At 40.9% G+C, this 21,188-nt stretch overlaps 1 protein-coding gene across 3 annotated transcripts in view; it reads right to left on the bottom strand.

Moving 5' to 3' along the window:
- LOC139721022 (transcriptional regulator Erg-like) overlaps window positions 1-21,188 on the bottom strand; it is a 77,580-nt gene that overhangs the window by 40,346 nt on the left and 16,046 nt on the right. For all 3 annotated transcript variants that reach the window (XM_071632351.1, XM_071632352.1, XM_071632353.1), the window contains 2 exons: window positions 20,207-20,296; window positions 19,356-19,427 (listed from right to left, as the gene is read on the bottom strand). In XM_071632351.1, the coding sequence (XP_071488452.1) occupies window positions 19,356-19,427; window positions 20,207-20,296 (162 nt within the window). The remainder of the gene's footprint in view (window positions 1-19,355; window positions 19,428-20,206; window positions 20,297-21,188) is intronic.

Here is a 21,188-nt window from a genome sequence, read left to right as displayed (position 1 = left end):
AAGAATTTCCTTCCTCTAATAGTTCGCCAGCAGCCATTTTATATTTGTCTTTTGCCTTTTCACTCCTTTCTCGTCTGCTGTTAAAATGGGTCCTTATTGGCGGGATTCGTCCCTAACACGCACTCTCCTAGCATGAAAGTACAGGCCGGAGGCGAGAGATGGAGAGAAAATAGGGAGATCTTTTGGTGGAGAAGAAATTGGGTTTGGCGATGACGAAGACAGGCAATCTATTATCATCCACTTTGCAAGGAAAATGTCAGCGCAGCGCGCCAATAAAGTGGGCTAGAGTTAATAAAACAGCAGAGATAAATCAAACACAAAATCGAGATGAAAATGAGTGAGTAAGAAGGGGCCTGATTGATTTTATTCCCCGCGCTTTTGAAGAGCTCTTTATTAAGTCGCTGGAAGCTTTACGACTCGAGGTTCAAGCAAGCATTATCCGCCGCGTTCTTGCTAATAAAAGGATAAAAATTGTATCCCCTCATGTAGGCTGATTCGAGCGACTTGGCACAAAATCAGTGATATTTGGAAATTGGTAATAATCTCGCTCACGATTTGATGGATTTTTCCCTCCTCTCGTAAGCTACCGCAGAAGGGTCGTGTATGTATTACGAAATGAAGCGTGCAGTAACGGAAAGAAGGGTATGGTTGGAATAAGGCCATGGCGTCTATGTCAAGACGTGTTGAGTACGACCCAGTGGAGACCCAGAAGATATAAGAGTGATCAGACCAAGCTTAACATCTACTGTAACCTGTTTAGCATGACTGAGTAGAGTGGAGTTTGGCACGAAAGCAACGAAATGAGAGACGTGACCAAAGGTCAAATATGATATTACCTTGCCCTGAGATGAGCACTCGAAAAAAAGTCTTGTTGAAGAGGAAATGAAGAGAAATATGATAAATGTATTCACATATCAATATGCGAAAGACGCTATAAAGAACTGTTTAAATAGGAAAATACAGCACTATAAGGGTTAATATGAGAAACAAAGTTTTCTGCTGAGAGATTGAAAAGAGGGAGGGATGATTATGTTGTGACTATGATTATTAACGTTTTAAGAAACAAGGGAAAGAATTCTACGTACAAAGTGGTTGAAAAGAGATACCATTAGAAGTACACGAGACAACAATCAAAGATGTTTCAGGGTAAGAAGCCATTTATTACCAACAATGCAGAGTGCATATTTTCATCAACCCGTGGTTGTGGCGGCCCTGATGGTTGGGCGAGGATTCATTAAGATCGAAAAGCAAGCAGCCAATAACTTCTAAACCCTGCATGCCTCAGACCAACGTCTTGTGTACTCACTCAATCACACACATACATACACACGCACACACACACACACACACACGAAGAGAAAAGATGGTCGTCTTTTAATGAAGCTCTAATCACGTGACCTTTAACGTTCAATTAACGAAACTAATAATGGCATTGTTGTAAGCAGGCCTGGGCTGGGATCCTTTGTAGAAATATCTCTTCTACCCAGTCTTTATTGTCAAGTCTATTGAGGAAGAGAAATAAACATTGTAAACGTGCTTCGCAAATGAGGTCGATTTTCCGCGCTGGACAATTTTGATTTTGCCTTCGGTTGCTTTTCTTCCTTCTTTTTTCCCCTTCACTATCGCCTTGAATTCTCATGGTGATATCGATAATATCACGAGTATTGGTATCATGCTGCCTTATAATTCTTTGTAGACAAGTAGCTGTGTCTATCATTGCGGAACGAATGGACGCTGCTTTGATTTATGACATATATCTTTAATACAATAGTAGAGCCGAGCATAGTTTTGTTTTGTTTTGGTTTGTGTTTCAAAGTATAAAATTTGAACCTTGGAGTAATCTTAATTGTTTTTAGGTTCACCAAGCGTTTCACTAAATTGATGGACAGACAGCGACAGACTGATAATATTAATGATGTGAAGATATAACTAACATCAATCCCATATAAATAGACCAAGACCGTCAAATCAAGAATTATTACGATTATCTCCCTCCTTTTTACTGAGTTAAACCTGCGATAATTTACGAACACAAGAATTTCAAATAACATTATTAGACGGTAAACTGAGACACACTTGTGCTGTGTGTTGTTTTGCTTTGATGACTTAAATTTGTGAATTTAGAGCACAACCACGAGAACCTCAATGATTTTGGGTCACCGTGCGCATTAAGACAGTAACATGGTATCGACTTCCACATACAGCGAGTGGGGATGTGAGCTTAATTAGAAAGATGGCTAGAGGGATGAGGAGACGATGGCCCTAGGCTGATATTTGCGGAGGATGAGGAGAAAGAGGAGGGAAGGGAGGAGGAAGAGGCGGTAACTGGGTAGGTGATGGAAGGAGGCAAGCGGGCGAGTAAACAAGGCGAGATAACCAGGGTTGTCAGCTGAACGCGATGCGCACGAGATTGATCTAACGAGAGGAGATGCGCCTAATGGGGGGATGAGGGAGGAGGAGGAGGATGAGGAGGATGGGAAGGAGACAAAGGCTGCCAAACATCGAGCTAAATCAACCCCGATGGTCAGGCATCATCCATGTCTTCCAACGACTTGATTCTTGGATGGACCTTTTAGCCTTTAGTCATTGGACTTGCCTTGCGTGCATGATGTGTGAGAAATGAAGAATAAAGAGAAAGAGGCCAAAGAGAAAGAAAGAAAGAGAAAGAGAGAGAGAGGGAGAAACAGACAGACGAAGACAGAGACAGAATAATGAGCTGATAAGACAATGAAAGATGAACTATTTACAAAAGGAAAGTTTAAAATTTGCGGACGCTACCAAAGGAAAACGGAATACAGAGAATGAAGCTGAAAATGTGAAGCTATGGTCTTTCCTGGGAACGACTGCATCACTGCAACCAGTTTGATAGTTTCCTTTTCACTAAGGCTGTGAGATGGAGAGGAGAAAACAGAGCAGGTGAAACACAGAGGGATGAAGGAGAGAAGGGTGGAGAGAGGGGATCATGAACTCACTAATTTGAAAAATGCCCAGGACCGTCCATCTTATTTTCCACGTAAGACTGAGAGTCACTCATACAGAGACCTTAAGCTTGAAATGACAAGAGATTCTCTAATGGCATCGGAACGGAAGAAAACGTCACGCAGAATTTCTGGAAATCCATGCTGAATGATGCCTTAACAGAATTGGGCTTAAAGGGAAGAGTATGGATGAAAGAGAGCTCAATTTAGAGACGTACATAATATTCTTCATGATACAGAAATCACATGTCTGAGCAGTAAACAGCACCGGTGTAAGACTGAAGTCGCTTTTCTGTGCCACGTAGATATCCTTTCTGGGTTTTAGTTAATTACACCTGAAATGCATGGGATTCAGCATTCTAGTTGCGGTAAAGCTTTCAAATGAAAGCTATGAAACTTTACCTGACGAGGCGATGATATTACGTATAAACAAATGTGTAGTGCTTGTTTTAGTCAATAATGTGCAACCTATTAATGATAACTGATTGTTTTCAAAGCTCTCCCCCTCTCGGATATTCACACGAGATGCCGACAAAAGCCGATGTTTTCTATGATGATATAATACAGCTCCGGAACAGTAATCTATGCGTTGTAGACTTAATGACAGAGCAAGTAGATCCCGCTTGAAACTGCAGGGTAAGAGTATAGCAGTCTTCACATTATGTCTGTGTTACTCTCCACACGATGGTTGGTATCAGCTGTAAAGTGTCAATTGTGTGTTGTAATAGCTTATTCTATGAGCAATAAGTAAATCGCCCAGCTGGAAAGAACACAGTGTCCCACAGTGTGTTTACAATGTGTTTACATAGTCGACTTTGTGAAAACGCTCGAATTCAACAGAGTGAAGATGATTTCACACTGTGATGTGTTTTTTTTTTTTTTCACAGAGAGTTCACATAATATAGTAATGTTCTGTTTCACACTGTGAAATGACGATTTACAACGTGTTCCCAATGTTAAAACGCTCGAATTTGACAGTGTGACGAGATTTCACACTGTGTTCACAATGTGTTCACAATGTGTTCGCACTGTGTGTCACATTGTGCTGCACACTGTGGAGCACCGTGTTATAATATATATTTCTTCTATTACTTACACTACATATTGCAGTTGTTAAAGGGGAAACTATATAGTTAATATATCATTAGCAGGTAATATATTTCTTTTATAACTTACATATAGATATAGCAGTTGTTAATGGGAGAAATTATAGATATAGTTAACAAATCATTAGCAAGTATATAGACAAAGATTATCATTGTTTTTTTACGCTGTATTTCATGGGAAAATTCGTATCATTTAAACCAAAAGTAATATGATCAGGACAAAAATATGACTTTCGCGTAGTTCTAATATATCTAATTATCTAAGCCCTTTTACATCGTATAAAATACATCGAGGAACGCCTTCCTTCCCTGTTTTGTGATAGGGAGTTACGGTGTCATTTATTCTGAGGTCTTGGATTGTATATTTTCTGTCACGTTAACTGGATGATATGAAAAATTCCATTGTGTTCATAGGATTGTGGGAGACATGTAAATCGTAGTGACGAACAACGTCATTACTATTAACTCTCGAGACCCATTTAAAGGCGGGCGGTATTACGAATGGCGCATGTTTCCCTGGGTGATGTTTACCAGACAGCTATCGATCGCATTTTAAATCTTTTCTCTCGTAATCCTCTCTCTTCTCTTCCTCTCTCTCTCTCCTTCTCTCTCTTCTTCTTCTTCTTACTCTCTCTAAAGAGCATTGCTGGCATTCAAATAAACTGCTCAAGATGAAAAACACGCTCTGGAAATGTGACACAACTGGGGTCGCGATATATATTACGGAATACAAAAGGTAAACGGAAATTAACTGACTGCAAGCAACTGGATTTTTTTTTTCATTTAAGAGAAAGTGAGAAAGAGAAAGATGGGAAAGACGGAGAGGTATATAAAGAAATGAAAAAACACGCTCTCCAAAGAGAGAGAGAGGGGGAGAGAGAGATTCAGAAGAATAGCAACGGAACATGCGCGGCATGCCGCCGTGTAATTCTTCCAGAGACGTCCTGTGATTCCGATCAATAAATCGATAAGACCTCAGTGTATCGTAATCGCACCTGCCTCTCCAACATACCGTAGAGAGCGTACTTTGATTTAAAGGGTCACCACCGACCCTTGGTATAATTAACTTTGGAGCAAAGTGACACCAGTTCCAATGTTGCTCCCATGAGAGTATTCCCTTGTCGAAATTCTTGGTGTGTTGCTGCCAGCTAGCTTTGATCACAGTGATACACTTTGCCCTGTTAAAAGTAAACTGTTCAATGTCATTTCCTAGGAGCGGTTCTGATTGATGTAAGAGGAAAATTGCCAATATCAATATAATTTGTGCATATAAACAGTACTGTATGTGCAATGTAATCCAACCCATGAACAGGAAAGATATAAACATCTGCTATCTTGATGTCGTGCAATGTGGAACGATGACCTTTGTGGTGCCTGCTTGCAAGAATCGAACTGAGATGAAATCACGACCGCTCGTATTATGCACGGCAATAATGACGCGGAATGATGGTCTTTAACGCGCATGGCCGCATACTGAGAGAAATGAAGCGTTATAGATGGGAGAAGCAAAGATCACTCTCTACTCTGTGCGCTCATTCCAAGGTCACGTGAGAAACCTATACAATGTGATGAAAAGAAAATCGATGTACCTGATGAGAGGTTTAGGTTTAGTAGTTTGGAAAATTTAGCAGTAATAAGCGGAATAGCTCTTCTGACGAAGCGACTGGTTGAGAGCGGATGGATTCTTTGTATCAATAGAAATTGCATATCACGTGATTATACCACACTGTCTTCGTGTTCCCTTCGAACGTCATCGCAAACCTAGTACAGAAGACACAAGGCCCTACTTCTTTTTATACGTCGACATTCTTATCTACCAAATTACATCAACTATCGTCTTCTACCAGATCAATGTCAACTCATTCTTTCCAGTATCCAACAATCTTAATTACATGAAAATCACTTCTGACAAGATTAAACGATGAAAGCAATTTTTGGATTTCACAAAAAAGTTTGCATCATTGAAAACATATAAATCTTGCCCAAAATCGACACCACTGTGGTTAGGATAATATTCGAGAATAGACTCGTGGTAGCATTTCTTCCCAATGAAACTGGTTGCCACTATATAGCTTGTAGCCCATCCACCTAGCAAACTAAAGGAAACCCTTAATTCTGAAAACTTGTCTCTATATTACAAAGTACATGTGCAAGCACCAATGATACAAAACCATCCCCACACCTTGAAAAGGAAATAGATCATAATTCATTCTGAAATGATATTCACATCATCAAATCGATCAACGTCGGGAGAAGTCTGCAACCATACATCAGATATGACGCAAATGTTGACGGGGACATCTTGTTCAAGACTATTTTTATGGTTCATTAAAAAGTACTCATTATTCTGCGCAGAATGAAACGCCAGGTTTGTAAGAGTACCGCTGACTGTTCTTTCTTATTTTGTGACCACGGGTAGCGTTGGTAATTAAAAGGGACATATCCATAGATATGGGGTGATGCTCTACTCCCCCCCCCCCTCACTCTCTCTCTCCTTAAACAAAGGTAGCTTCATCTTTGTGAGAGCGGAAGCAGCGAACAATATTCACTGTGGAGCTGTCAATGGCATTGAGATGAACGACACAACTTCCGCTGACGTCATCACCAGCATACATTCAATGGATGAACTATGAGACATACAGTATTAATATCTGTACACACTTAACAAAAGATCAAATTAGACAGGACCATCGGGTGAGAGGGGAATGGAGAGTGTCAGGAAGAGATGACCGGACAAAACTTTCCAGAAAAAGCAAAAATCCCGAAAGAATGATGCATTTTATTTGTTTTGAAAGTGATGAAGAGGAATGCAAAGTAACAGCACTGCACATTGCTGAGGGTACCAATGATTTTCAGGAGGTCTTTAGTTGGTCTCAATTTATAAAGCATACTGATACTGGCTTTTAAGGCAGAGCTAGATAGTTTCAAGAAAATAGACAAATATTATTAATCAAACAAATCAAATAGCACCAACTCCACGACGGAGACACGTGTATATACACTACTATATTAGATGGAGTGTGCAGATGAAAGGGGGAACTACGTATAGTATCAGATGCATCAGAGGCGCAGTTACCATTAAAATACCGAGACTTAATTAGAGAAATGCAGAGAGAGAGAGAGAGAGAGAGAGAGAGAGAGAGAGAGAGGGAGAGAGATGGGGGAGGGGTGGGGCGAGAGAGTATCGAAGGTGAAAAGACAAAGTACGTGAATGGGGAAGCAAAAGTCGATGAGGGTAAATTGCAGTTGAGGAGCAAAAACAGATAGTCCCGAGTTTCGCCAGAGCCGTGGAATACGAGCTTGAAGAGAATGAGGCGGGCGGCCGGGCGAGCCAGGGCACTCGATCATGAAGAGAGTAAGGTAGCAGGTGATTTTATGAATAGGGAGAGGGAGAAAGTACCCCTGACCTCCAGTAGACAAGGGTATTGAGGTACAGAGGGACTGGGTAAAATGAAGGGGCTTTATGGGCTGTCTTAGTACGATGTCAGGTGTACAGTGTGCTACAGTAGAGTCTGTCCACTGGATTTGAAGGATGGCGTCTTGGTGAACCGTAGTGTTAAGATGCTTGTATAATAATTTCACATTCAACATGCGAAATAAAGATTAAAACAAAATATTGTAGCGCTAATATTTTAAAGAATAATTTAGATTCATCTGAATTTGTAAGTTTTTTAGTTAATGATATAAAAGACAAGACAAAATTAGTGTGTAAAGTATGTGTCTCCGGGTGGTGGGAAGAAAAGCATTAAAAAACAACAACTGTATATTGATTTCCTTTCGCTGAATGTATTTACTAATGTCACATTGACAACGAACATTTTTACCCATTATCTGTTGGCAGAACTTAGGGTAAGGCAAAGGGGGCTGAGATCTCTGGGGCTTTGGGAATGAAGAATGACCAACGCCATTGCAATACATGACATTCCACACTAAGTAATGACAAGTGCACAAAGAGGATGTCGTGTTACCAGTGTATATAGACTCTGCGAGGGTACAACTACATTCCTCTCCCATGTAGTATGCATATTGACATGGTAACTTTCGGAGAAAAATCATTCATTTCAAAGTCTCTGCAGGAGTTGAGGGAGATACTTACAGTGGGAGAGGGAATATAAAAGAGCGAGCTAGTGAGTGAGAGAGGATATATAAGTATATTACTTTTTCCTTCTTATTTATCATGGGCCGCAACGTACGCTTGTACAATAGAGGCCACTCATCTAAATTCACGAACAGTTATGAAGGCACGCGCCGGACCGGCTCAACATAGATTTAAAGACAAAAGATGCGATTAGTCACTCAGGCATGGCCGCCACGCGCCCGCTCGAACAATGAACAGCGCGCGCACCGAGTTCATAAGAAAAAAAAAAATTAATCGCTGTTGACAATGAAATCAGTGAACTCAAAAGGACAGAAAAAAAGGCAAACAAGAAACGAGTAGAGCGTATTCTATTCCAGAATGGCTTTCCATATACCTGCCCCTTTAACATGACAGTGACGCGCTTGATAAATGCACCGTGGAGTTTGGATAGCGAAATAAAAAATGGAGAGGAAATAATAGAGATGAATGTGATGGACAAGGGAGATTTTAGGTGGGCGCTCAAACTTGTTAGAAGTTACCAGAGCGAGAAGTTTTGCGATTGTTGGAAAGCAATGTTCCGCATGCGTGGCGCTTCTCCCAACCGTATATCACATCATGCAGGGACTGTCCTATTGAAAGGAGTCCCACTAGACAGGTCAGTGTCGTCCCTGTGTAATAAAAAATGAGTGAGAGTCGTGTGGTGCGTGATAAACACCGGCTTGAGCAGGTGTCAATACCAACAACAGGTGGACTGGCCTACTGGAAATGTATGGACTATAAAGTGTATTCTAAATGATAAAATCCATCCAGATCACATGAAATAGGAGAAATGTCGAAATGTCATCTTTTCTCCCCCCCCTCTCTTCCACGAATATTAAATATGTTGGACTCCATTGTTCCATTGTACTAATGTTATGCATTATCGGTTGCCAAACAGTTAAACTTTGTGCTTATTCTACGCAATCGTTCTTTATGAAAAACTAAGATAGAACGCATGTGATTATACACATGTGTGTATGCATGTGTGCGTGTGTGTGTGTATGTGTGTATGTGTGTAACAAAAATTGTTGAAATTGTACTGAATAGCCATACTGTGTAATGTCATATTCGCACATAGCCTACACTGTTAATGAAATTGCTAAAGATTGATACAATTGCGAAACAATGCCATGCAGACAATAAATCAAACGAAATCAAATTAAAACAAATACAATAAAATCAGTAGTGAAACAGAAAGACACAAATCTGACAAAAGTGTGGAAAGAGTGATATCTCCTTCCCTCCCTCTCTCTCTCTCTCTCTCTCTCTCTCTCTCTCTCTATATATATATATATATATATATATATATATATATATATATATATATATATATGTATATATATTAGAAAAGAATTCTTGAAAACCAGGTACTAGTATACTCCTTACATCATTTACAATTATGACTTATGTGAGCATGTGCGTTGGACAATGTCAATAAGTGAGACATTTTCGTGAGGTAAAATGGTAAGATCTTCACTGTTATGTTTATGTCTGTGTGCGCGTGTTTAAGAGAGCTTTCTTTATCTGTACTTGATATTAGATGTACGTACGTTCTGCGACGTATCGTGCCAGACGACTTTGAAAAATGTAATATTATAAAAACAAAAAACAAAACAAAACAGTGCAACATTTTTCTTGAACTGGTGGAGGAGCGCGAGGTCCTAAATCTGTGCGAAGAGACTTGTAACAGTGAAAAGAGTGAAAGGAAGCGACCTGACATTTTGGGAAGCCACCGCGACAAAGAAGCAATTCTTTGGCTTCGGCCTGGTGAACTGCTTTTAGACCACTGCCCAAAAGTTGGATCAAGCTGGCCAAAAGCGTAATCAGGATCAAACCAACTAAATCAAGAAAAAAAAAGTCCAGATTAGTAACCTACCTATGTCTTGTGAATGAGTGAACGAACGAAATGGACATTACAAGTACGATTTTTCCATTACTTTTCACTTCGCTGTGTTCGGGTTACAGTTGCTATCATTTTCATGACAGCCAGGTAATAGTTACTCTTCAATGTAATTGTTCCTAGAATTTGGCATAGTTGTACATGTAAGCATATTATTGTTTGATGAAGTATATACAGCATATTTTCTCACCCTGTGGGCAGTTATGAAGGGCGTTTCAGACCTAAAATAATAGTAAAACCATGCAGCTCTAACAACATGGCAGATCACTCGGAAAAAAAAAACGTGACTCTCTCGTTCCACTCGCTTACAAGTTTTATCCTAAAGATATCACTAGGATATCTTGGAGAATTCTTTATGAATTTACCCATTGATCCATGTCATGCCTTCATTGAATAAGATTAAGCTCTGTGTACTCGAGCGGCGATTGTTTGTATCACTTCAACAATCTCTAGAATAGCACCGTGTCTGGCTATCTACGAAAGCTGATCTCGTGAACGTGTCTAACTCTACACAGTAAGGAGTCCATAGATACGTTAAAGGACTCATTACAGGCCATGTTGAGTGGTTATCCTACTGATGCCTTATATTTCAGGAGATCATTAAGATACCTAACTTCCCAATGTACCGCTCCCTACGGAACACAGTCCAACAGGCATCTATAGCTCAAATATCAATCATAAAAGTTGAATATGTGCCTGAAATGGTGTCAATAGACATGGTAATATTGCCTACAGTGTGCGACTAGAAAATAATTGGTGATGTTCTTTATTAATTTTGATTCAGTCACATGGATAATCTCCGAAACCCTGGCTACACTATTGACGTATGCCGTCCCACGGCGCCACGCCTCTAATGCGATTTGTGCATGTAGGACTGGAAATAAGCCACTTCAAGGACCATCAGGGGGTCAGTTAGACTTGGTTGTGGGAGGTCATGTGACTTTCGAACATTTAAAGCGTTGCACCTCTGCAAAGTGCCATATTATTTACCAAGGAGTTGCACCGATTCGTTATATATGTTGAATCTTAATGTACATGTCACACACGTTAACAGAGGTGTCTGGTAGCTGATGGTGACTTTTTGACGTTATCCATAATAAAATTGTTTGACAGAGTTATTGTGGTTGTGATACCGGTATCAGTTAGCCTTAGCATCTTCATTTCACAAGACATAAGGGACATCGTCTCTTTCTGGGGTTTGTTTGTTTTGTATAGCCACCAATTTACAATAAATTCCACATTTATTTACAATAAATTCCTTTTGTATAGGCCCCCATTTTTTCTCTCTTTCTTCTTCCTTTAAAACACAGCAGCAATTTACAAAGGATTTTTTTTCTTTTCCTCTTAAAAAAGGGATGAAATCTCTCAATATTATTTGACATTATGATCAGCACTTAAACGTTGAAATGAACACTGAGGTTTTTGTTCATAACGTCGTAATCATCGTTATGACTGATGCAAGTTTTGTCTAGCTAAAATTGTAATTTACAATAAATCAGGAAGTGGTTCATAAATTGTGTACAGTGAGTAAGATAAAAAAATAATGAGCGCGATTGATGGAAAGACCTTCCCATATGGTGAGGGGTCGATTTTATGTTTGCTTAATACACGATAAACATGGTACTTGAGATTCAGCCTCATCGTCTAGCGGTTATCAGGCTCCTTCTACCCCCAGTCGCTGTCGCCTGCTCTAGTGCCATCCGCCCTGTCAGCGGGACAAGATTGCCAACATATGCTGAGTAACGACTGCCTGACTGGGAGAATGGGATAGCATTACATTAGCCGCTTACGGCAGGCCGGAGAGAAGGAGAGGACTCCAGCGAGGCGATGGTTTGGGATCTCCCTTGCGACTCGGGGAGAAGTGGGCAAGTCTTCGCCGTCATAACTCGCGAGCTGGAGCTTGCACCACGCGTTCCCATGTTAGCTCAAGCCATAGACCGTATCGGGGAAACGCCCGGCTAATGAGAGCTATGACTAACAATTGGGGTTGAGGGGTAACCGCCAGATCGGCGGGCCCGAGAATCTGGGGCTCGCGACCGAGGCTGGGAAACGCGGCAGAGGGACAAATTGATGAACAGACGGCTAAGAGTTCCAACGTGCCATATAATATGTGGGCAGTTGGTTGCATCCCGGCATCATAGAGATAAATGAATGGTTATGAATGTTAAATGAACAGGTAATAGGGAGGGGAGGCATGTCGACTAGCCAGCAGGGGAGGAATAGACAGCTCACTTCTGTCGAATGGTCGCATCTATGACAGTCCTGTGGGCAACGACTTTACCGACTTACTGGCACATTTAATGTACAAATCATCGTTCCGTCAAAACGATTTTGAGACAAGCTAAGTCAAAGCCAGAGAGTGTGGTGGTATGTGAAGGGTTAAGACAACAATAAGCCATAATCATGACAGCTGGCTATCCACCGCCTTCTCATAACTCGAATAAAGCTAGGCCAGTCCTATATCAGGTGAACAAGTATTTAGGTTACCTAGATTTCCAATATTAGAAGCATAGCCCAAGTATCCATGTTCCCCGTCTTGTATTTCCTGGCATGGCCCCGCGATTGCTAATATCTGCTGTCAAATCTAGCGTTCTCCTACTGTCGTATTTATGTTTTCTTTTACATTATTTTGTTTTGCATTACATCTTTCATTTCTTAAGGTAGTCCCCCATAAGTCCACGCCCACACAGCTAATGATAATGTTGTATCATATGTTTGCAGTGTTATTTGCTGTTTATATCAGCCCCTTTCATTTCAAGTGCTGTTTATCTTATCTTCAACATCTTCAAAAAAATATACCAGCATGAACTCTTCTAAACGTCAGTGCATTTGTCCCGTTCTTTTATTAGAGTCTATCTAGAATATCAGCATAGTTTGATAAAGTCTGCGACAATCGTTTGTGGTGAAGCTGATAAAATAAAAGATAAAGAGAGAGGTTACATAAGTTACGTTCAGACGGCAGGCCCTAACCTCGAGGTTAGGAAACCTCGAGGTTTAGCTCTTGCCCCCTAACTACGACGTGTGTCCACACGACGAATCGTAACCTCGAGGTTACGAAACTTCGAGGTTAAGCTTCTGCCCCCCGTAACTACGAATGGGTCCCACTCGATGTTAAAACCACAAAACCGGAAGTTTAAGCCCACACTGCTAACAAGGCGTCTATTTATTCCTTAGTCCAACCCTGTCGGACTCGCTTACAGGTACCGGTACTCTTTTTCTCTGTCATAATATGCAGAGATAGCACTGCACTGATGACTTTATGCCTTTATGAAGATATTCGTAGAAAACATTTCTTTTTTAGCGTCGGAGAAGAATATAGAATACAGTAGCGAGTTCGACGTGTTCAATTTCAGAGATCAAGCGCATGGGAAGAAAAGATGATGTTGTTGTGTCGTGCGTCATAGGTTTTTCACGTGTAGTGTATTTGTGGTGTACGTTTGGGAGGTTGACCCGGAAGCAGAGGGAAATTGTGGTGGGCTGGAGTTTACGGCGAGGTCACTCTTAACTTCGAGTTCGTTGTTTTTTGTGTCCACACGGTGCTTAACTACGAGTGGAGACCCCCCGCGGCTCGTGGTTAGAGCGCTAACCATAAGATTTCTCGTGGCTCGAAACATCGAGCAAACCTCGAGGTTTGCTAACTACGAGTGCGTCTTCACGGTCCCTAACTACAAGCTCTAACCTCGAAGTTAGGAAACTTCGAGGTTAAGGGCTCCCGTCTGAACGTAACTAATAGTTACGTTCAGACGGGAGCCCTTGGAGGTAGCCATGTTGACTAAAAATAGTGACTAGGCTGATAAAGTAGTAAATCAGGAAGTTCCATCTAATTCTTCCTGGTTACAGTCAACGATAGACCTACCTATCGACATGTGTTTATCTGTTCTTTGATTTTCTACTGATATGACTGGCCTGCACAACAAGCATGATTCGAACATGAAAGGAGAAACATTGTGTCCCGATGAGAAATGTATTTTCTGTGAACGGCGGTGCATCCAAGGAAGAGTCTATAGGCGACATTAAAGTAATGTATCACAAGAACTGAAACTGAACAACTACCTTTGGGAGCAGTGATTTTAAAAATTTTCAAGATACATCACATTTTGATGCATGTGTAGGTCAGTTGTATCACAAAACTTCCAACCATATGAAATTTTTGCAATAAAGCCTAAAATATAAGGAGATAACACTATTTTTCTCATTAAACCATAACTGTAGACTGTTTAGTCTGAAAACATTTTTATTATAACGATTGTTCACATTTTGTATATTTAACAATACTTAACATTGATTATACTGGTTCAAATTTTTACATTGGTTGTTTCTATCCCTAACTCACATTTTAGAACTATTTTTAAGCACTAATGCTGGGTTTTTGTTTCATCTGCAAATGGTAAATTATGCCTTTAAGATATTTCTGACACGCAAAATTACTATCAGACGGACTTTTTGAGGGAATTATTAATTTTGGTCACATGAGAATAGTTTGATACTAAACGTTTGTTCTGTCCTGAAAATATTTTGAAACTATTTTCTCTCGACAGATATTCTTGTTACACAACTCCGCATGTTTCTGTCTTTTCATTGGTTAAAAAATCTGTTGAGAGATGGATGCACCAGAACAAGGAAAAACAACAAGTGATATTTTTGTTTGGTACAGAATGTGGAATTTATTGTAGTGACGACATTGTCACGTGACTAAGACAGCTTTCCCATGTCGCCAAAGGATTCCGATTTCAAAATGACGCCATTATTTTTGTTCAAGACTTGACGAACTATTTTTTTCCTGTTGGTTTTAGTCGTAACAATCTTTCTCTAAGGTAAATTTCTGTAATTATATTTACATGCTGTCTGAAACTCTTCCGCTCGTGATATAATTTGTTAATTCTTTTTTTTTGCAAATTCTGAGCACAAAACGGCAGATTTCCATTGATATATTAAATGATGTATATCTTACTAGTGGATTGTCTTAAACCTAACTTCTTCTGTGTGTGCTGCCACGAACGGACAGTTACGCGATGATACTGACATCTGTCGAATATCACGTTTTACAATTTTTAAAGACAAGTATTTTCCTCAGAAAAAGAGCCACTGCCTTACTCGTAAAAGAGGTATCTACCGTGCTCATTAAACTGTTTTTAAGTCTCGTAGCAGGTCACGTATTTAGCTAATTCATCATTCGCCTCCACTGTGAAACAACTCGGTCTCTCACACATATCTAAACTCAGTGTATTTTGTCATCCATCACAAGATCTCACGTCGCAATGACAGTCCAATCTCTCGCTTTGTTTTTCTCCCACCAACCCCCTCCTTTCCTCCCCGACCGAGCCGAAGTCTATCTTCACCCCCCCCCCCCCCCCCCCCGACACACACACACACTGTCCCTCGCCCATCGCCGTTTTGGAAAGGGACAACAAAGTAATCATTGACTGTCATGATGCAGTGTCTTGCCATGTCAACACGTAGGTTCCTTCTTCTCTCCTTTTCCCCTCTCCATCCCTTTCCCCTTTATACTTGTTTTTATTTTTAAGAGCGTTCATGAAACCTTAAAAGGCACGTAAGTTGGGCGGTGAGTAACGCTTACGCGCACGGCTCCCGCTGCGGGACTTCAGTTCGGCGCGGCAATCAATAAACCTCCTCTTTTCCCTCTCCCGTTTTTTCGTTCTCTCTCGATCTCTCTCGTTCTCCCTGCCTCTGTGTTTCACCCAGTTCTCTTCATCCAATACCCTCTATTTGTTCTGAGGTCTTAAGGCCGACCCCCGTCTACTTACGGGACTCAATTTTGACTTGCAAATTCGACATCAAGGCAGTTTGTCTGACTAGGTCGTCTAGCGGACCGTCTAGTTTTCCATTAGTACAGCTATTAGCCGTGCCCGAACAACACGACAAATACTCGACAAGACGCGCGCAAACTACGTCTCTTCGGTAACTCTATCGCAGTACAAACACCACCCGATCGAAATATACGCCCGACACTTTTTTTCTCCCCCTTACCCATCTCAATCTCGTCCTCTCCTACTCTCCCCTTTTATCTTTCCATTCTGATCTTTGCCTCTTTGTCTTTAGATTCCACCTTTTTATGCGCCTTTTCCACCTTTTTTTCTTGCATATTTCCCATAGCGCGTTGTTCAATCATTTTCAATCAATGCTGTAATATCTCGACATTGTTTTCCGCGCCTGCCTTTCTCTCACTTGCCCATAGCCATTGCGCGATTGCACGCTGCGAGTTTTAATCCATGCACTCCATCCTGCCCCACCCCTACCCCGTCCGCCCGAAGTCAAATTAGTTCTCTCATTATATCGAACCGGCAAAAGGGAAGGAACTTGAAAGTGCTCAAATTTTCCGCAATCAATTCTTAAAGGGGAGTTTCCTTCCTCAAATCTTGTCCCCGAAGTCGTCCCCTGAACACCACTTCTTCATCCTCTTCGATTTACCCCGGCAACTCGGCGCGGAGCGTCTTGGGAAGCCGCTGTCACCTCACGGTAGTAGGATGTATTCATGACACTCTGACGTCGGGATATCGAACTCGTGACGACACATTGGGGAAAGAGTCTATGTCAATCGTGTCTTCAGCGAATCAATGGAGCTTTAATCATCCTGGCATAATTGAGTGTACAATTCATTGTGGTTAATAAATGTCTAACATTCACAAACCAAAGTCATATTTTCAAACGAGAAGATCGACTTCGAAACGAAAATCGCTAATCAAGATCCAAGCATAAAATATCAGCATATATATATATATATATATATATATATATATATATGTATATATATATCATAATTTTCTCTTTTCACTTTCTTTCTTTGACTTCACTAAAAGAAGTAGAGGGAACTATGGACATCGCATCGCCCCGCCAAATCGCGGCTATTTCCGGCGGTACGTCTTCTGCGTAACCCTAGACACCGTCGCACACTTCATAATAGATTTTTGTCGCACCAATCTCCCTCTCCTGGTCTCCTCTGGAAGGAGATACCCATTGTCAGCAGAGCGATGCATCCCAAGCAGTCAGCCACCCCTTCCTACTCTATATCCGTGCCACTTTTAATTGTTTCTTTATATTCAGGCAGGCCTAAGACTATGATATAGTCTGTCAAATGCCGGCAATAGTCGATGAGATTTTTCAGCCTTGTCTAACATTCTGCATCGGAGTGCCTTTAGTGTATTTGGATCAGAGCTTCCATTTTAAATGTTATGTTTTCATCAGAACTTTTAAAGTAGAAGTAGTTATAATTACATGGTTTACCTGTCACTGGAGAATTAACCCCAGTTCTTTTGGATTTCATCGCAGATACAATTTAGATGTGTATAGAGACTTCTCTGATTTTTTAATCACTTTCCGTCATTTCCGCATATAAACTACTACATAGACTGACCCTCAAAGAGGAAATTTGTTGACAAAATTGAAATCGAACGTGCCTACTTTGTTTGCTTTTTCATTCTACTCATTTGGGCATAGATGAGCTACATGTTGTGGTAAAACAAGAAGTTCGTCTAAAAGATTGGCTCCTCCTCAAAACGTTTCAAGAGGCATTCGGAATAAACACAAACACTCTACGATTCTCATCTGACAGTGCGTAAATTTGGTGTATTTTCCCAAAAATGAGTACTGAAAAAAATATGAGTCAGCATCATCACACTCTTCAGTGTTCGCTGAAGTGAAGGAGGGGATTATAGGTTTGAGAGAACCAGACTCTGTTCTTGAATGATATCCTCAGTATTACCTAATATAAAGATTTCAATAGTAGCATAATACATTAACATCGGCTGAGGAGCAGAAAATACTCAGCTTCAAAGATTTGATTAGTTTTAAAGCCATTTTGCTTCTAGACCGACGAATCGATATATATATATACGGGAATGTATAACTTCACTCAAATTCAATAATTATAGAAATGAACTTTTTTTTTTCCTCCGAGTGACAAGCCAGGGCCCATGCAGGGTCAGCCCGGATCTACTAATATTAAATGATCGCTCACCTTGCATTCGGTTCGTCAGCTTCAGAAATCAGGCTTGATTTTGTTTGTTTTTTAGCTTTCCCCTCTCTCCTCGTTGAGAGAGTCACAGCTCATGCACGTAAAAGATCCCGCTTCATTCATTCATCGCAAAGAGCAGGGTGTCTAACCCGGTGAAGTGGTCCCACCCCACATCCAACTGGACCCCATGGAAGACCAGCTTAGTGTAGCTGAATATGGGCTATCCAGCCATCTTCACAGATGGAAAATGGACAACAACAACAACAACAACCCCCCCCCCCCCATCTCTCTCTCCCTCCCTCTCATTCCCTGCCTCTTGTTTTCTGCGAGTGACATAGGCTTACATAGTGTTAGCTTCAGTGATGCTATGAATATAGTATGGAGTGTGACGGTCAGCTAATGAAGTAGCTGCGATTCTACCGGCTTCCTTGTCACGAGCCGATATTAACTGAAACCCATTTCTACGCCTCTCTGGGCATGATCGTGCCCGAGTTGTCGCCTTTATTAGTATTTGCACTGCGTTCTCTCTCCAGCGCGGAGGGCTCGTGGAAACGCACGGGACTACGCCGGCCAATTAACGCGGCGCGTGGCCGCTACAATACCAAGCGCTGTTTGGCCCTACAAAAACATAATAGTGGCCAAATCCCCACCTCGATCGACAAAGCTAAAACTCTTCAATCCTATTCACAAGCTCGCCTTCTCTTTTCCTCTTCTTTTCTCTCAACGCAAAGCCACTGAAACGACTTACTTCCGACTCGCCAAACTTTTAATAATCACAACAAACATGGATGGCGCACGTGTCATGAGTGAGACTAAAGCACTGAGGACAGAGCGAGCTATCCACACAGTCCAATCTAAACTAAAGAGTTCATTCTTATTAGTTTCCTGTCTGAAGTTTTAAAAGGGTAGACTTTCAGGAGTAGCGGGATAATTTCTTTTAATTGACGTCGAGTCGCTCACTCTTTCCCCTTCACGCTCTCCTGCAATCACGCCTGGATGTGGAGAAAATCTCATCATGATACATACTGAGTACACACAGCAGCCAATCAGCAATGTCACAACAATGACGAAGAGTGTGGTACAAGAGCTAAAAAGACTTTTTTTTTTTCCGGACAATATGATTCTGATTTTTCTTAGGAAGACCTTTCCATTTGCGGTCCTCATTTCCAAACAAGAGAAGGTCACGATGGCCAAGGACGTGTTTAGACAATTCCTGTGACAGTTAGCAAACAAATCTCACCTAGAGCTCAAAGAATCAAAAATGATATTTTAGATCACATACCCGTGCGGGGCATTCTGGGAGCGCTGTCGACAGCGGAAGTAGTTGATGGAGGGTACGGGAAGGCAGATCCACCTGTGGAGAATGGTAGCCATGACAACTATATGAGTGACTGACAATCGAGGTCATGCTAGTACCTATGCTTTCAATCAGCGTGCACAGTGTTTCATTGTTACCTTGTTTGACACCCGATAAGATGACGTCTTCCATAGTACACACACACACACACACACACACACACATACACGTGCACACAAGATCAATGAAGAAAGGAACGGTTGATAACTTGACAAATTCTTTTTGTCATTTTACATCAAATCTCTGATTTTTTTTTATTTTTCTTGCGACTGTCTCTTTGCATTTTTTATCAAGGGAAAGTCATCTGACATGGGGATAATGATCATCATTATCATGATGAAAGTGTAATTTATCAATCATTAATTTTACAGGTATCAAAACTAATTTCTCCGTTGGAAGAAGTCCCATTATTCATCAGAACGAATATAAATATTGCTAACATCAAGGTCATCGACAAGTGATTAAGGCGACATGACAAATTATTACCATAAAATTCACATTTAGAAAATGGCAGGCGAACGACAGATAAACACGCAATAATATATGTCACTCCGCCGGTTATGTTGTACATTGTTTGTAGACAGACCTCTTTATTGTATGAATTTCGGAAAAAAAAGACGTAATAAACCGGATAAGTTATACTTCATTATGGCCATTTCATAATGTATTTTTTATATCATATTCAATCACTTCTCAGCGGGGAGTAACTGCAGTGTGGCGTTGTTCGGGGAGATCACCAATGTATAATTGTGAACTCAAGAGGGCGCCTGTCATACCTGATTGGCTGGAATCCAGTGTCGTCTGGTGTTCAGCCGTGTTGTATTTCCCGCTATCTCCGAGGTTGCTTTTCGCACCGGGTGTGTAGCCTGCATAGTGTGTAGGGGGTGGAAATGTGATTAGAGGATTTGGGGACGGTTTGGAGGTGTTAAGTGTTTATATTCACGAGTGTAAGGAAGAGTTAACATAGCAGGTGGGCAAGATGAGTGGGAATTTCAAGTTTTTATGGTAGAGAGGTGTATGTGTGACATTAGAATATGTAATGGATCATCAGGAAGGCATGGTCCAATGATATTATTCGAGGTCAGATGGGAATGTGTTTATAACAATTTGGATGGGTTTTTGATAAGTTGTCGAGTTAAACAATGAACAGGATTGGTTGTGTGTGTGTGTATGTATGTATGTATTTATGTGTGTATGTATAAGATAAAGAGATAGACAGAGAGGGGGGGGGGAGACAAAAAGAAGGTGATACAATGTTATAGTTAGACTGGCGTAGATAATGGTTGATAGTATCTATAGAATAAGAAAACAAGTTACCAAACTTTTATTAACGAGGATGATAAACCGAGGTGGTATGACTGCTGAAAAGGTACAAAAATCTAACCACTGGCATAGGTCCTTCTCTTGGTATGTATGTTAGTCTGCACTCCAAATCATAACATGTGAGGAAATGATATATCATATCTATTTGTCAGCCGTTGATAATGAACTTTGCAATTGCAAATTTTGTTTTATTTCGATATTTTTTAACCGCTATATGATAAAAAAGAATGTCCCGCGCTTGGAGAGTACAACCACGAAAGATTTTGTACAGATTCAAACTGACTCTGTTGACAGCATCTGAGGCAACAAGGACAAAGACGAGATCAAGGTGCAAAATTGAACCAGAGACAGGAAGAAAAGAGAGAAGCGATCCAAGGGCTAATAAAACAGATCCAAAATATGACGTTTCCTATTGGAAGACACGTATGTATTCTT

The sequence above is a fragment of the Diadema antillarum genome, unplaced genomic scaffold (genome assembly GCF_040938485.1).
Source record: "Diadema antillarum isolate AM-2024a unplaced genomic scaffold, OU_Dant_1.0 scf00000136, whole genome shotgun sequence".
Taxonomy (NCBI): domain Eukaryota; kingdom Metazoa; phylum Echinodermata; class Echinoidea; order Diadematoida; family Diadematidae; genus Diadema; species Diadema antillarum.
The sequence above is the reverse complement of the archived record's forward strand: the minus strand, read 5'-3'. Positions and strand labels throughout refer to the sequence as shown.